Source organism: Protopterus annectens, chromosome 11.part0 (genome assembly GCF_019279795.1).
Source record: "Protopterus annectens isolate FY-2018-M chromosome 11.part0, PAN1.0, whole genome shotgun sequence".
NCBI classification, from domain to species: Eukaryota; Metazoa; Chordata; order Ceratodontiformes; family Protopteridae; genus Protopterus; species Protopterus annectens.
In genome coordinates this window covers 96,571,077-96,590,132 of record NC_056745.1, presented here as the reverse complement: position 1 = coordinate 96,590,132, position 19,056 = coordinate 96,571,077, and the positions used below count along the sequence as shown (strand labels likewise).

Here is a 19,056-nt window from a genome sequence, read left to right as displayed (position 1 = left end):
AAGATTAGTAAATATTTGTGAACCGTAGAAAAGGTTGGGAATAAGATAAGCACTGGCCAATGAGATTCTGGAGGTAGGGGTGAGGAATCTTTTGTTTCTATATAGACAGCCAAGCTTTTGATGGGTTTTCTTAATAGAGTGATGTATGTGTAGATAGTTGGTGTGGAAAGGTTGAGTTGGGATAGCTTAGAGAGAAGTATAGGGTGAGAGACAGTATCAAAGGTTTCTGACAGATCTAAGAAAAGACAGGGCACAAGTTTGTTATTATCTCTGGCTAGGGAAATGGATTGGTAAAGGAAATGAAAGCAGTAGAAGTGCTATGCTGTGGGCGGAAGCCATGCTGGGTAGGGGTGATCAGGTTCCCTTGGGAGAGGTGGGCCATGAGTTGTTTGTAGATGCAGTGTTCGAGCATTTTAGAGAGGGCAAAAAGTGTAGTGATAGGTCAAAAGTTAGAAAGTTCTGTGGAATTTCCATCTTTGTGAATGGGTATAGTATAGAACTTTTTTCAAAGAGTAGGTACAGCAGGTTCAGTGACAGAGCGATTTATGAGGATAGAGACAGGGTATGCTACAGATGAAGCAGCAGTTTTTAGAAAGAAAGATGGAAGATTATCAGCTGATGGGGAGCATGTTTTAAGTTTGAGGAGAAGTTTTTTAATGTAGCTTGTAGGAACTGGCCTTAATGTGTATGGGGGGGAGGGGGTTGTTGATTAGGAGCTGTGTGCGATAAGAGATGTGATGGGTTAGACGTCTGCGTGAGATTACTTATGGTGTCAATGAAGTAAGAATTGAAAATGGATGCACTTTCAGAGGGTGTATTGTTAGGGCAGGGATTAGGTGTACAGGGATTTCCTGGCTAGAGAGTTTGATTTATAGAATTCCAGAATTTTTTAGGATTTCAAGACTGAGTGGTCACAGATTGCTGATAGAAGTTTCTTTTATCATCATTGATATGTTTTTTTAGTGAGATTACAAAGTTCTCTATATCTTTGGAAATTTGAGGGAGATTTAGTCTTTGACCAGAGTTTCCAAGTAGAATCTCTTTTTTTGTATAAGAGACAGAGTAGAGTTGATTAACCAGGGGGAGTGTGGGATTTAACTCTAACCATTCTAGGAGGGGCAAGGAAGTTAAATGTATTAAGGAAAATGAAGTTAAATTGAGACACAGCTTCATCAAGAGGTAAGGTAAAGAGGAAGGACCAATCTATAGCTGAGAGAGCTTGATTAAATTTCTCAGGGTTGAATGAAGGTAGTTAGTTTCCAGCATTCTTTGAATTTATGGGTTCTATTAATATGAGGAAAAAGACGGAGAATTCATACAGGGCAGTGATCACCGATGGAGTCAGGTAGAGATTCTGGGTTGTGATACATGTTAGGGTTAGAGCCTAAAATCCAGTCAGTAATAGAAAATGGGATATAGTGGTCCAAGAAAAGAAGACAAAAATAGCATTGATCATTGAAATGGCTACTCCCAGTGACTACAGTATCTTGCGTACAGAGAGACACAAAGTCATAAAATATCAGGATCTGCAGGCAGAAACGAGAGCAGTGTGGAAGAAAGATACCCAGACAGTTCCAATAGTAGTAGGAGCAACGGATCTTATAAAAAAGAATCTACAATCATATTTAGGTATTTTACCAATACATGTAACCCCATATGAACTGCAGAAGGAGTCATTACTGGGCACATTGAGGATGCTGTGAAGAGCACTTTGGGCTGACATCAAAGATTGAAACAATACTAATTTAATAAACTTTAATTGTATGTTGACTTAGGAATGGGGTCCATTCCCATCATAGTATTAAAACTCCAAAAGATTTGTAGAAATAAAAAAACAAAACATGACTTCAGAAAAAAAACTGAAAGAGAAAAAAAGAACTACAGTTAATTTTCATCTGAAAGTATTGTTGATTTTCAAATGTTTCATTCTCAATGCACTTAACTGTGTTTTATCATTTTTGAAGTTGTATGTATTCCTTTATGCTTTGCGTTTTTTTCTTAGCTATATAACCCAGGACTGTAATTGAAACACATTGTTTTGTATCAGTCCACCAATAAATAGATAGGCAACAGTGTACAAAATCTTACTAAATAGATCTGAAGGGATAACCCTAAAAAGAAGAGAAAAAGAGGAGTGGACATAGCCAGCATATTGTAGGAATCTGTTATTCCTTGGACCTGTTCTCACACTTCTTCATTGAAAGAGCCTTGGGCCTATGAAACCAGCAACTAGAATATGTTGTACGGTCAGAATCTGTGCATTCAAGAAGGCAAGGGAGAAGGAGAAAAGGGAATGAGAAGGGATGGATGGAGGGGAAGATGAAAGTTAGATTTACTTAAAGGTCAGTTTAGACAAGTTAACTATTTCCTTCTGCCATCAAAGAAAACGGTGAATTTAAATGTAGTTAATAATAAACATGTCGTTATCAGTGTTTCAGGAAGTAACTTGGAAATGGTGGGAGAGGTACTATAAATTAAACAGTTAAAGGTTGCATTTTCTAAACCTGTCTTAATTCTATTTATTTTCTGCAGGGTTATGAGGTAGAGAAGACCAATGGTTCCTGCTGTGGAACGTGTGCTCCCAGTGCCTGCACTGTGAAGTTAACGGATGGCAGAGTTATCACCCTACAGGTTAGTACAGGATCTGGACATGTCATTCCTCTTTTACAACCAGTTCTTACTTACAGTATAAATGACTCAGAGAAAATGTATGGAAAATGAGGTAATGTTTAATCTGCATTGGCAGTAATGTCCTAGGTAGAGAATGTACTGTATAGCATGAGTGCATTGTTACACTTCTTTTTCATTTCACAGTTAATTTTATTTTAAACCTACTCCTGATGTTAAAGCTGTAAGTAGTTTGAAAACAAACCAAAGGCTATGACTTTTTTTTTATGTTTTAGCTTCACCATTCAAATGCTTTTTTATTTATGATCATATTCACAAAATGATAACTCAGGTATTGACAATAAGTTATATATAGCAGCAAAGCATTTTGGGTAATTAAGAACAGCGTATTTTTAGAGGAACAATTAATTACTTGCTTGCATTATGGTTTTAGTAATAAATCATCATGTTTAGTTTTTATGTAGGGCGTTCTTCCTGTGAGGCAAACCTGACAACTTGTTTTGCTACAATACTAGACATCCTTATTGCAGCACTTACTGTAGAAAAACAGTAGCTTATACACTAATGTAGGTAGTGAGGCATTGTGGGTTCAGTCTTTCAAGATGTCATGTCAGAAGTTTTCAGCTTCAAGAAAATTTTCAAGGAGGCATCCTTGTCAACAAAATGAATTGCAAAAATAACTCACTTTTTGCTTCAAATGCTGTCATATTTGATATAATATATGATAAGATTATTCTCATCAGTAACATTTTATTTACCTTGGCTATAGAAAGTGTGACATCACAGTTTAAAGAATTTCATTCCTGTTTATTTTACACACAAAAAAATGAGTACTAATGCAATTTGCAATAGTGTTTCTGGATAGGGATAATTGTTTGGACTAAAATGCCCAGCCACATCAAGCCACGCTGAGCCCAACATCAGTTACCTTTTAAGGATTTCCATAGCAATGCAGTTGTAAAATCACTTTGTTGTGTGTATCTTAGCAGTTATACCTAAAGACATTATTACGTTCACTAGTGCACATGAATGCCAAGCACAGTGAACTTGGAAATCATGACAAGAACATGTCACTGTTCTGATCTACATAGGTAACTTGCTGGAACCACATGGTTGTATGATATAGCCTTCCACATGGGTAATTTTCTGGAGCCACGTTTTTCTTCTCATAAGTGATAAGAAGAAGCAGACCTGGGGCTGAGCTACTTGACTAATACAAGCATGATAATATGGCTGAGAATGCAAGGGTCTTTAGCAAGACTGCCGAAGTGGCAACAGCTCTTCTTGCTTAAAGCTGTAATGAATTTGTTTTACTTTCTGTGAAGGAATACAGAATAAAAATTATTTTCAAAGTGGTAGACAAGTACAACCAATTGTCTATTTCATATTTTACAAAGTATTTTGTGCCGCACTAGAGTTTTAGCATTTCATAACAGACAGACTTTTCAATGGGGAGAGAGGTCTATAAATAAATGCCTGAGTCCTTGCGGTTTCATTTATATACTGGTTTTCTGGGATAAGATTCAATCACTTGTCTACTTTAAATAGTTTATTAATGATGTTTAAATTGTTTATGCTTGCTTGTTTTTTCTGGCTTGTATCACTGTAAAGGGAATTGTATTTTAATGTTGTGTAGTTAATAATTTTTCCTTGCTTTAAAACTCTGGTAACATGCATAATGTTATTTTTCTGCCAAAGTGGTCACTTGCTGACAGTTTTCACAGAAATTTAAGCAGTCTTTTTTATTCACATTTTCTATGTCATTCTTTAAACTATAACTTTATTTTCTGCAAGCTTGTATTTTCACTGTTTATTTAGACTGAATATTACTGTGTCTTTTTTAGTTCTGTATCTTTTATGTATTATCCTTTGTGAACCAGAGACAAAGGTGTGTGTGTGTGTGTGTGTGTGTGTGTGTGTGTGTGTGTGTGTGTGTGTGTGTGTGTGTGTGTGTGTGTGTGTGTGTGTGTGTGTGTGTGTGTGTGTGTGTGTGTGTGTGTGTGTGTGTGTGTGTGTGTGTGTCTATTTACGTGTATAAGACATTTAGCTGACAATGAATCAGTATGCTTTTTGTAAGGTAGAAGGAAACCAGAGAAGCAGAAAAATATTCAGGCAGACAGTGGGTAAGAGGATAGACAGTGGATACACACATAGGGACTCAGTACCATAGGATGGGTGGAGTGAACAAAGCACCTGATTTGGGTCACCAACTTACACCGACATAAGCTGGCTAATAAGTTGTCATTAAGGAATTGTGACCGCATATTAGACAGCTTATAAACTAGCCCAAACTAAAGTAAACAAAATGTTGACAGTTAATAAGCTGTTTCAAAAATGATCTTGATTGGGGTCCCTTGGTGACAACATATAAACTGTGAAGTTTTTTTTAAACATTCATGGGGAGGTTGACAAATAGTTTTGCTGTCCAGGGCACAAAACATCCTGACATTGCTCTACAGTAACTTGAGGTATGGGCAAAATCCTGGGACTGGAGATGTGAGCCAGAGGTCTTACCACAGAGCATGTTTACTATATTGTCTTCAGTATAATTCTGCAGTGTAATGTCAGAACTTTTTTTAATATTTCCAGGCAAAAACAGTCTTCCGAGTAAGAAAAAAGCATCTAGAAGTTCTCTAACCATGTTTATTTTCCTTTCATCAGATTTAGTTATCATAAGCTTGCAAACGGTATACTTCAGATGAAAAGCCTGCTTTTTGAATAATTTTGTTTCTTTTTGAGAAAGAAAATGTTGTTTCTCATGTCTGTAATTCCTCATGAGTTAAATACAAGCAAAATGATTCAGAGTCTGACTGTTTTTATTTTGATAATCATATATAACAAGACAATGATTTAACATCCTCAGAGGACTCTAGATTTAATTATATTCTTTGATGAAGTTGCTGCATATCCATAAGACAAACTCCACTCTATCATCCCACACACAAGGCCTTAACCTGGTCTGTGACGTTAATAGAACTTGTTGGCAGGATACATTTGTGCCCCAAAGACTCCCCCATCTGTAGAATAGACTCCCTGTCCATGTCAAGCAGAGTACCTCTCTTGCCCTCTTTAAGAGGAACCTGGACAACTGTATGGGAAACAGCAAATATACTCCTGGGATCTCACCTGTGTCCCTGCTGGACAGGGGAAACAGGTGCTGACTTTGAGGGAACATGGGAGAAATTTTTGGCTAGGCTTATAAGGGCCTCTGGGCCAATAGCCTAGTATCATCCTATGAACCTATGAAGCTTTAATATTTTGAAATGAAAAAATATATAACTTGTAAAGAGGGGAATTATTTCACAAGTTCATAAAAGTTATGCTTAATAGATGTTCTCAGAACCATAGCTGGTTTGTCTAATACCCAGAGCCACAAGTCAATATGTCAACTATAAGTCAAGGAGCAAAAAAAAAACATTTAAAATTGTGGTAAGCGGCATCTTACAACTCATGCCATACACAAAGTCTTCAGTATTACTGTCCTGGCCATAGAAACAGTATTGAAATTATTTTACAAACAGACATTTAGAAATGCTTGTGGAGAAATGAATACCACCAGTCCTGCATTACTGATGGATCGCCCCTCGAATATATTGTAGCCACAGTACCTGTCTGCTGTGTTCCACCCTATCAGTTCTAATGGACCTCCTACAGTGTTATCAATACAACCCTTAGACAGAAATCCTAAGAGAAGTTGTGATTTTTCATATGGTTTTAGTATTTATTTAATTACTTATTGACATTTTATTACTGGCAAAGTCCGACATGTTAGCATCCCATTTTCAGGGAAAGCCTGGGGACAAAAGCTCCAAAATTTAAATTTGTTATTATTTTTATTCCTGAGGATTCCTGCTGTACTGACAGATATGGCATTTAGTCTATAAAAGTATAACTGATAATGGAAACAAACTTCCCTAACCTATGTATAAGACTGATTTCAAGTTGCATGATGTCTTACCTTAAAAGAAAAGGATTCAGTGCTTCAGTGCTCAGCCAATTGCAACATTAATATTTGCTTATGTTTATGGAGAGTAATCAGCCTGATAGAATTCCCATAAAATGGGGCTGAGATAAAAGATTCTGATTTCAAGGCTTAGACAACTTTCATTCACTTTATGTGGTTAAATCAATGTATCTATGAAACTGAGTATCTTGCTTTCTTTGTATCTGCAAAATTACATGGTAGAAACGTGGTAGCCTTGGTTGAAAATGCATCTGCATCATAGAGTATTGCTATAAATGTGTCTCATTTAATCAATCCACAGTTATTTAACCCCAAAACATCTAAAACTTTGAGAGGTTATTACTCAAAATAGTGACACTACCAAAGGTTACAAAACACAAAAACATTAACTATAGGGGGCAAGCCCCCCTGCACCTGCCTATGTTGGGACAAACCACCACACCTTGAAACACACACACACACACACACACACACACACACACACACACACACACACACACACACACACACACACACACAGGCACAGGCACACACACACACACACACACACACACACACACACACACACACACACACACACACACACACACACACACACACACACACACACATGCATGCACACACACATATAGATATAGATAGAGAGACTGATCTAGATATCTAGATATATCTATCTATATATGTATACATATATCTACACATCTATATTCATATCTATATAACTATATCTATATATACCTGTGTGTGTGTGTGTGTGTGTGTGTGTGTGTGTGTGTGCTTTCAGCTCAGTGTAGTATAGGATGTTTCATGTATATATGCAAAAACATTTTTTTTTTTTATTTTCTGTTCGCATACCCCCTGATTTTATGAGGATTGATAGGACAAAGAACCATGTGAAATTTTTTTCCAAATTGTGCCAATAGAAATTAAATATATTCACAAATCATTACACAAATGGCAAATATCAGTTTCATGCTGCATCTGAAATGTCTGTTTGTAATTCTGAGCAACACAAATGTCAAACAGTTTAGGAAAAAATAAGCCTAGTAAAAATTAACAACATTCCTAGGTAGTAAGCTCAAGTTTACATCAGTTAATTTGTAGTACTGTAGTGTCCTTTTAGTGGTTCTGTGACTTTCTGTCGATGGTGTTACATCAGTTCATTTATAGTACTACAGTGTCCTTTTAGTGGTTCTGTGACTTTCTGTCGATGGTGTTCAATGATCTGATATACCAGCTTTCGCTGTTCCTCGATGTGAGTCAGCACTTGACAGAAGTCAGTTGGTAATCTGACTGCTCGTTCGGCACAATCATTAACAACTCGCAAAGCTGTAACAGTTTGTTTCACAATGAATAAATCAGGCATGTCACTCCATGCTGCAGGATCAGCTGTTAGGAAAGATGAGTTTATGTTGACAGGAGTGAACAGATTCATTGATCGTTCTGTTGCGAAGTCAGATAAAGTCATGCCCTGGAAACTGGCAACAGATTTTGCATTGACTCTTCTTATGATTCAGGCAATCCTGTATCTACTGTGCTCACTTCTTTGACAGGATGTCTACCAGTTACTAAATTCTGGTGGTATTTCGACATGTTTGCTGCTGCGTCATTTTCATCATCATTTTCATGTTCACTACTGTCTTCTGCCTCTGTCAGCTCTCTAGCTTCTCTGACTGTTTCTTTCAGCTGTTCTTTATTTTTCATTTCATTTCTTCCTGTAGTCGTTTTATCCTTTCTGTTCATTCATTTTTTGAATTCAGTGTCCTCTCCACCAATTATCATTTTTTTGTCTGTACTTTGATGTTGTAGAAAATCCCAGTCTTCTTGAGTCTTTATCAATAATTCTGCATCAGCATGACCCACATCAAAAAGCTTCAAAAGTGCGTTGCTAAAATCTCTTTCTGAGACTGTGTATCTGACTAGTGCTTCTTATTCCTCCTGATTCTAGAATGCTTCTCATACAGACGTTTGAGTTTTGCCACTGCATTCGGCATCTGCGTTGTAGGTATGCTCGCTGACTGCCATAACTGCAGAACTTCATCAACAGCATTTGAACAACTTGCTGAAAGAGTTAATTTGTTAGTTTTAAGATCATAGAACAGTCTGCGTAAAACGTGACTGTCGGTTGGAAGCTGATTTGAACAAGTTGAGATATTGAGGTCCGGTAGCTGCTGGCCAACAAGCCAGACATCAGTAGCAGCTCTGGTTGACTTTCTCACTGAGCTCATGGTTCACCATTAGGGGGACTGGGCTCTGTCAATTAACATTAACACTGCCAGCCACACGTGCAGAAACTATATGAACTGATAAATCATCAAAAGTAATTAAACACAATGTTTCACTCTGCACAGTGTAAACAGGAAACAACATATCATTTTGAACAATGAAAATAGAATTAAATAGTGCACAAGGCTTTAAATAAGTAAAGTAGGTTGCAGGAGGTTATGGAAGCTCAAGTAAAACTGACTGGAGATAGATAAATACAGCACTGGAATGCAATTAGCGGTACTGGAAACAGTGTGATTTTTTTACATGCTGTGTGCTGTCACTTAATGAAGTCAGACAATTCTAATTTTTCGCATACATGCACAACTCACCAAACCTCACATTTTAGAAACCTATGCAAAATGATTAGAGGAAAAACAATTTTTTTGAAACATCCTAGTGTAGTATTACAGAAAGTTCTTCTTTAGTCCCATAGAACAATGATGTGACATGGGCATCTATTTCATAACTTTCCATACTGGTCAAATGCCTGAATGTCAGGAAAATCATAATGACATCTCAGCCAGCTGATGACCTTCTGTGTCATAACGATCCTGAAGGCAAAGAGGTTAGACATTTATTCTTAGCTGGATGATTGTATGTTTCAAGCATAACTTGGTCAGCAGTAAACAACTTCAGTTTTATAATTCCAGTTTTACATTCTATGTAGTTAAACACTGCAAATAAATCCGATCTGATCCCATTTCAGGGATATTTTTTTCTAGAAGCAGTCCTATATTCTCCATAAGTAGAAATTATTTATGATTCTGCAAAGGTTTCAGACATAGCACTTCATTTTTTAGCTGAGAAGCAGCCTCAAACAATCTTTGTGTCAGAACCTTTCCATTAGCATTGGGTCATATGTCAGCCAGTTTTATGAAGATTGAGACTGCCAGCCCCCCTATGAGGAGATTCCACCACTGCTTGCAGAGTTTCTGGGATCACAGAGGCAGACACTTCAAGAAATGGGACTTCTAGTCATCCTGACATAAGTAAAATAGTCAAATGCATGGCTAGGTACAGTCCATCAAACTTAGGTAGGTTCTTTTTGTCCCCCAACAAGCCTGAAACTGTTCATCAGACTTGGTCTCCATTGCAAGGAATGATTCACTTCAATCTAAATGAAATATCAGCAGTGCTATTAGCATGAAGAACATTGAAAGAATGTTTTCCCTATGGGTTCTTGTATGAAAACATGGATTACTTAACTGTATTGTGGCCCATAAGCAATCAAGGCCTGTAGGTCATCCAGTGATTAGACCTTGCATTGTCCATAAATGTACATTGATGTACAATTCATCTTACATTCAGGGACGGTGTCCTACTATACAATATATATGGCTCAAAAGGTTCACTGTTTAATTTTCCATATATCACAAACTTTGAGCCTCAATAGAGATCTTACATGAATCTGCAACCTGTCACTGAGTACTCAAAAACTCTGCTTTAAACATTTCAAGACTAGAAGCCATAGTTTTCCACAATAAAATTATCTTTTCCCCAACAACAGTGTTGCATGCTGGTCTGTATGATATCATTTAAATTCTCACCCTATGGTAGGTAATAATATGGCATTATCCATGCATCTTTACACCACTATAATATCTGTTCTTAGCAGTCTATAATTTATGAAAAAAATGATTTGTATCAACATATCCCAATAACTTAAATGTTTAACTTTGAAAATCTGCCTAGTATAAAACCCTTGGATTCTCACAAGTCTATGTAACTTGAGTAGAATTATAAACACAGGCTGGTAAACAGTACTCTTTATGTGGTCTCACAGCAACCTTGTTAAGAGGAAGCAGTTCTCTCTCATCATGACTACTGATACAATTAAAATGTCTTTAATTACTACATAACAATTCCAGATAATCTTCACATTTCACTCTGTTGTCTACTTCAAAACCTAGATCCCCACTCTTTTTTTTCACAGCTTAAGATAAAATTACCTAAAGCATATGGGTGGAAGGGATTGCTACTACCAAAACGGAACTCCATGTGCTTAGTTATCAACTATACATACAAGGAATCCAATTAACCTTGTAATACAGCATGATCATTAGCTGAATTAATAATATAATCAACCTTAGTGTCATCAGCAAAATTACTCATCAAGGAACAGTTGATAGATTTTGTTAGGTGTTGCAGAAGAAAGGTTCCAGCTGACCCTCATAATGCCTTTCAGGTGCAGATGTTCTTGATTTCCCTTTTTAAGTAACAGTTAGCCAATCCCCTCAGCTTTCTGCTAGGACAATCTACCTCCATTGCTAGATTCACAGGGTCTCCAACTGCTCTGTCAGGACCATATCTGTGAATCAAAGAAGTCCATGAATGAATTTGCCAATACAGGGAATCTATAATGAGATTGAAGTATTTCTTAGTAGTCTTCATACGGCAAGGCATATCTGTATCATAGTATATATATGAGCAGCAGGGTGTGGGGGCTCAGCTCCCTATTTCAGAGGGGACAAGGGAAACCCTCCAGCAAAACCTCTTTAAATCTTTTCTGCTGAGATTTGACATTCACTGAAGCTATATCAAAACACATTTCATGTTTCTGAATTGCATTATCCAGAGTTTTGTGTGTGGTACTTCCAATAAGGAGACGAGAATCACATTATTATATAGCATAGGTATTTATACTCCTATTAAAGAACAGATCTCGTCACATGAAACAAATGCTTTCCATAGGGCCAGGCTGCTTTTAACCAGAAAGATCTAACTGTCAAAATTTAAGAGATTCGCTGACTGATATAATGCAGAATTTCGAAAACAGTTCCTTTTTGTTCATAGAACGTCTCAAAAAACTCCAGTATTACTCTGTTGCATATCGCCTACTCAGAGGCGATCTCTGCCTAACATACAAAGCTATGTCAAACCCAGAGCTGTTGGACATGCTCCACTTAAATAAATCCCAATCCCTCTGAGCTACACGCTCTAGGGACCTAAACCTTGTCACCAAAATAAACAGAACATTCCTGTCCCAGAGACTTCCCATATTCTGGAACAAACTACCTATCTATATCAAACAAAGCTCCTCATTAGCACTCTTCAAAAAAAATCTTGATGATTGGATGGGAGATAGGAAATTCACCCCAGGGATCACTTCTGTGGCTCTGCTTGACAGGGGCACAGGAAAATAATTTTCTTGGGTGGCAAAAGCCAGGGTACCGTTTGGCTAGGCTTATATAGGTCCTAGGGCCAATAGCCTAGTATCTACCAATGAACCTATGAACCTATAGCTCTTATCTTGCCTTGAATTTGCAGAATAACCCTGATTTTGCCTCATATTTTTGCCCTGTCCCTCATAAAATGTTTAATTTTCTGGTGAATCACTGAATTAATGTAAATCATTGAAGATATTAATGTTTCTTACTCAAAAAAATTCATGTTGATAAAAAATGTGCTGCCTTATTAACTAAGTGAATTGGAGTAATATTAAAAACTGACCCCTATTATTTTTTCGTCTTTGTCCATGACTCTTGTGCAAAGAAGCTGAAAGGTATCCTTGTGTCGAAAACTATTTGTGTCATTTGTTTTTTAATGACCCTGCCTGCTTGTATCTTCAGATGCATTATTCAACCTTCTCAGCATGGCTTCCCTGAGATCCACCTTTACCTTATAGTGTAGATATAAATGTTTATCAGAGTAGTATCATAGTTGAATGATTCAGGGGAATCCTCGATTCTCAAATAAGGCCGGCATTTTCTTAACCCTGCCAAAACTTCTTTTTTGAACCAGTGTGTCTGTTTCCATTAAAATTTATTTTGAGCTAGCTTCTGTGAGGCAGGCAGAGGGAGACACGGATGTCTCAGGTGACCTGGGATTAATTAGTGGGTCCAATTTCTGAATATCTGTTGAGGTGAAATAATAATCACTGCATTTTATCAATTTACCACCCCCACACCCCCCATTAGCATGAGAAGGAGGCTGTCTTCTCATGGCTAAAATCAACTGCATGCTGGGTATAAAGTAGGAGTGTGAGTAGGAATGCTGTGAGGATGGCACTGCTTCTGTACATTGGCATCCTGATTTCTTTGGTATCTGCTCCCAAGAATTGTACCCTAATATTTCCTACTTTGTACAGCTCCAGTCCATGAGGAGTAAGACAGAAAAGGCCTAAAGATGGCAGCACAGACGTTTAAGGAGAAGCTGTATGATATGACTGATGGTAGACAGCAGTCAGTAGGAGAAGTAAAAACAAACTATATTTCTTGAAAGATATGGAGAATAATATTTCATACGGCAACCCACTCAGACATAATGTTATTGGAACTTTACAACCCTATAATTCTTAGAACCATAAACTGCCTTTCAAAAAGAAGGGCTTCCCTCTCAAATAAACTTTGATCAGGTTATGTCAGGCCTTGCCTTCTTCAGACTCTTTCTTTTTAGCCTCATCCATAAGATACAAGAGAATATATGCTTCATAAGATTGACCTTAAAGGCAATTTCTTACACTAACAGAAATAATTCAGGAAGCTTAATCCAAAGTTTATCATTTTGCTACCAAGAAAACTAGGAACAATAATGACTGGGTGAACTATGTCTATCTCTGGTTTATTTAGGTTGTTTATGCATTAGAGACCTTGGATCATGGTCTGTGGCTTCACCAGTTGTAACAAGAGCCATTTTTAAGCATACAGTACAAGAAATTTCATGCTTCAAACTCCACACCATACATTTTTCTTTTTAGATGCATAAGTATATTTTGTGTGTGTGTGTGTGTGTGTGTGTGTGTGTGTGTATATATATATATATATATATATATATTGTGTGTGTGTGTGTGTGTGTGTGTGTGTGTGTGTGTGTGTGTGTGTGTGTGTGTGTGTGTGTGTGTGTGTGTGTGTGTGTGTGTGTATATATATATATATATATATATATATATATATATATATATATATATATGGGTCTACTTCATAACATTGAAATTTCATAACGTTGACTTTCATAACATTGAGACCAAAACATCGAAATCCCAAAACACTGAAAATCCAAAACAGTGAAAACTCAGAACATTGATAGTGTACTTCATAACATTGAAAACTACAATGCATATGAGGGTGCAGGTGGGCTTGCCTTCCTGCAGAAAAGTAATAAGAAAGTGTGTTTGTTAGTTAGGTGCTGCTGTAGGTGGAGGTGATATTATTTACTTGTGCAATGTAGTTTCTGTGAGGCCATTTTTGCTTGGGCTAAAGGAAAGTCTCTCTGTTGATCAGTGGCAGTGAATAACATTGAGCAGCTTTCCTGCCCCCATAGGAGTGGTTACTGACTTGAAACTGTAGTTCTATTGGCCAACAGGGGCCATTTCCAAAACTCCTTCATCTTCCTCTCTTAAAACCTAGTTGCCTTGTGGTTTTGGTGTCTTTTCAGGCTTGTTGGCTGTTGGTGAAGCACCCACCAAGAGGAGAAAACGCTGAGAGAAGAAGGGAGCCACTTTTGAGATTTTAAGTATTTTTCTCTGTTTATTTGCTAAGTTTTTCTGCATAGCTGCCTAGTTTGAGCATTTTCTGGCTTGTTAAACTTGATTTCTGCATTAGTAGCTGTATTTAGAGCACAACCAAAAGTTGTTTACTGAATTTCCTGTTTGCACTTAATTTTAAATCGTTTTTTTCTCAAAACTTGCATATTTTCTGTCCTTGACCTAGCACTCTTGTGTGGGGTCATTTACTGCACTGTTATAACTTGATATTGTCCGTTTTGGGTCTATTCCTGCTTCTTTCCAGCCCCTGCTATCAAGCACGCCTTAACGTGCTTTAGCGCGATTTAGCGCGGAGTTGCCACTAGAGCAGCATCGGGCAGCGCCGGTTTAACAAGGTTAAACTTTTTCTGGCTCCATAAAGTCTGTTCTTCAATTTTTCCCTTAGAACTGCTCTGTTAGGAACCTAAACAGTTTACACCTTCACTAAAAAGCAGCACTTGTTCCTAATTGCTTTTTCTTCTCAAAAGCTCAGCACTTGTCTTAAAAGCATATCCCTTGTCTTATAAGCATTTTCTTTGCAGGTCAAGCACTCCTATATTATACAAATCCCTCACTTGCAAAACCCCCCAGGAGTGCCCACTTCCCTGCTAAGCCCTCTACTTTTCTGTCTCATACCAACTCATAATTCTTTCTAGCATGTCGAAGGGTCAGATGCTGGCATCCTCTCCTGCCCAGTTGGTGAATCTGGGAATTCTGAGGCAATGTTACAATTGCCTCATGTACACGGACAACCCTCTCCTCCTCCCACATAACACTAACACTTGCGAGAGATGCAGCTATTTAGCCAAACTGGAGGCTGAGCTCTCTCAACTCAGGACTGGCAAGACCAGGCAGGAGGAGAAGGCAACTACACACACCACAATACAAGTCTCACATAACTCAACCACACCACTGAATCAAACACATAAACACACTAAGACATACTCGGAGGCTCTGAGTAAAATTTACCTAAACAGCAAAGGCCTCCAAAGCAGACACCCAAGCAACTGCAAACTCAAGACACCACACAGACAACACATAAAAAACAAAATCAGTGTGCAAAGCAGTCACTGCCCTTAAGGCCAAATACAACACCAAACATACTTGTCATAGGTGACTCCATAGTCAGACACACTGACGTCCCACTCACCAGGCTGAACAAGGAGAAGGTCACAGTAAGCTGCCTATCGGGCGCTAGAATCCGCCACATAACACAAGCACTCAGGTCACTCCACGGCAAGTACAAGTATGACACAGTCATTGTCCATGCTGGTGTGAACGACCTGAGACGCACCTCCCTGGACTACATGAAAAGAGACATAGAGGAGCTCTCTGATTATGTAGCCCAGGCAGGTATGACCCTGACCCTGAGCAGTATCCTTCCTTCACCACGAATGATGCCACAATATAGTGACAAGATGATCAGCTTTAACAATTGGCTTAATTTCTGGTGTCATTCAAAGGGATCCAGTGTCTGTCTGCTTGGGATGACATGCTTGACAAACCACGCTGCTTTGCAAGGGACGGCTTGCACCTGTCACCCCTGGGATTCGGATATTGGCTAAGGCTCTTGCCACCCCATAGTGCCTTTTTAGGCAAGGCTCAAATTCTAAATCTACCACCCTAGAAAACAAAAACGGGAAGAAACTAAGGGTAATGCTGCTCAATGCCAGAAGTCTAAATCTCAAAATGCACGCACTCGAGGCCCTTCTCAGTATGGAGAACATCAATGTCTGTGCTGTGACTGAAACCTGGTTCAAGGCTCCTGCTGAAAGCACCCCGGCACTATCAGGTTTTTACCTCATATCATGCGTTCCGGACCATACCACAAAAGGAGGGGGTGTATCCATATTCATCAAGGATACCCACACCTCCAGGTTGGTGGCTACGCACGAAGCATTGGAAACCATCCAGGTGCAATTAACCATAGGCAAAACTGGTAGCATGCTACAGGCCACCCTCTCAAACTCAGGAAACCCACACAGCCTTCCTGAAGACACTGGAGGGTATAAATGTATCACCAAACACCATCATATTGGGTGACTTCAACTACCCGAATATAGACTGGGAACATTACTCAAGCCCCAACTTTCTAGCCCAAAGGTTCCTGGAGTTCATAAATTCAAATGCCATGGAACAACTAGTCACCGTCCCCACAAGAGGAGAAAATATACTAGATCTCATCATCACAAACATGGGGACAAAATGCTCCACACCGAAGTATATCCCTCTTTGGTGAGATCAGATCATAAACTAATCTCACTAGAAATCCACATCCGCCCCCACCCCAAACAAAAAGACCACAGTGAAGAACTTCTCTAAAGCAAACTTCACACTACTCAAGACAGGTGTGGTATCCTTCAAGGCCCCGAGCCAATGGAAACCACAACCCAAGCTGCGGAAGCCCTTACAAATGCCTTCTATGAACACCTTCAGGACTGCATGGATCAGGCAATCCCAAATAAAACCAAGACTCTTTCCACCAAGGGCAAACGTCCAGTCTGGTGGACCCCAGCCATAAACAAACTTTACAATAAGAGGAGAAAGCTATTACATGATAGAGCAAAATCCCAAAAGGAAGGCATCTTTGATCAGTACTAGCAAGAAACTACGATCCCACATAAAATCATCAAAGGCCAAATTTGAGAAAAAAATTGCCATAGATTCAAAAGACAATCATAAGGCCTTCTTCAGCTATGTCAGAAACCTGGGTGGAAACTCCCAGATATGCTCAGAATTAGTCCAAAATGATACAAAAATCACTGAGCCCACAGACATTGCCAACATACTGGCAGACAGGTTCAGCGCAAACTTCACCCCCCTCTCCCCCAAAAGGAGAGATAACTATCCCAACAGAGTGTAGCCTCCCAGACATCTCAAATGCACAGGTGAAAGCTGCTCTCTCTAAAGCTAAAAACACAGCATCAATGGGACCGGATGGTGTCCCCGGCTGTGTGCCACATGAACTCAATGAAGAACTAAACCCGCACATAAGGCAGCTGTTTAATCTTAGCCTTACCACAGGATATGTGCCCAAGGAGTGGCGTATGGCAACTGTGGTCCCACTCCACAAAGGTGGTGCCTCTATGGACCCTGGTAATTACCGCCCCATAAGCTTAACAAGCCTGGTCTGCAAAGCTATGGAGAGGATCATAATGGAACTCATAAACAAGGACATAGGGGACTTGCAGACCTTGGACCCAACCCAGTTTGGCTTTGTCAAGGGCAGATCTTGCCTTTTGAACCTGGTCGACTTCTTCAAAACAGTTACCAAGGCCATTGATGAGGGAAAGGCAGTCCATACAGCCTACCTTGACCTTGCAAAAGCTTTCGACACAATACCCCACTCGGGTATCATAGAGAAACTTACCAGCTTAAATGTAAACCCATATGTCACAAGATGGGTTGCAAACTGGCTAAAGGACAGAACCCACAGGGTTAGAGTTGCTGGAGCCATGTCAGACTCCAAGCCGGTTACAAGTGATGTCCCACAGGGCTCAGTCCTTGGCCCCCTATTGTTCGGCATCTACTTCTCAGAAGTACAGGCAAACATAGGAGGACTATGGCTGACAAAGTTTTCGGATGACTGCAAACTGGGTGCCATAGTGGATAGTACATCGGACACAGACATCCTTCAGAGGGGTCTCACGGAAACTGATAGCTGGTGCCAGAGCCATGGCCTGAAGTTAAACACAAAAAAGTGTATAGTCATACCCTTCGGGAAAAACAAGGTAACCCCAAGCTACCATATAGATGGCAACCCACTAAGCACAGAAGAGGTTATCAGGGACCTGGGTACCCAGGTTGACAGTGGCCTCTCGTTTGACACTCACGTTGCTAAAGTGGTTAGAAAGACCTTCTACATTGCCCATCTGATCATGAAGGGATTCACATCCAGATCAAGTGAGGTCATTGTTCCCCTGTACTCTTCACTTATCAGACCAATGATCGAGTACAATGCCCCATTCGGGATGTATCTCACCCGACACCTGCAGCAATTGGAGAGACCCCAAAAGTTCCTCACCAAAAGGATAAAGGGACTCCAAAACCTGTCATATACTGCCAGACTGAAGAAACTCCAACTCTATTCAGTTGCATACCGTCTGCTCAGAGGTGACCTGTGCCTGACATACAAGGCCATGACCAACCCGGAATTAATGGACATGCTCCACCTCAAAAAATCCAAATCCATCAGAACCACTAGAGCAAGTGACTTAAACCTTAGCACGGATATAAATAGGATGTGCTGGAGGGATAGATTTATCACCCAGAGACTCCCCATGCTGTGGAATAAAATCCCGGTCCATGTGAGGCAGAGCACCTCGCTGGCTCTGTTCAAGAGAAATCTTGACCAGTGGATGGGAGATCGTAGGTTTACCCCGGGAATCATCTCTGTGTCACTGCTGGACAGAGGCACAACAAACTAATGGGCACATTATTTCTAACATAAGGGGTGGCGTAAGCCACATAACTTTGGGCTAGGCTTATAAATGCCTTAGGGCAGATAGCCTAGTATAAACCTATGAACCACACTTTCAATGTTCTGAGTTTTTCAATGCTTTGGGTTTTCAGTATTTTGAATTTTCGATGTTGTGGTCTCAATGTTATGAAATTCAACCTTATGAAATTTCAGTGTTATGAAGTGGACCGAGAAATATATATATATATATATATATATATATATATATATATATATATATATATATATATATATATATATATATATATATATAGT

The 19,056-nt window shown here is 39.2% G+C and overlaps 1 protein-coding gene across 1 annotated transcript in view; it reads left to right on the top strand.

Moving 5' to 3' along the window:
* Positions 1–19,056, top strand: part of VWF (von Willebrand factor) — a 749,192-nt gene that overhangs the window by 703,564 nt on the left and 26,572 nt on the right. Inside the window, exon 48 of the mRNA XM_044087471.1 lies at positions 2,533–2,631. Coding sequence (XP_043943406.1) covers positions 2,533–2,631 — 99 coding nt within the window. The remainder of the gene's footprint in view (positions 1–2,532; positions 2,632–19,056) is intronic.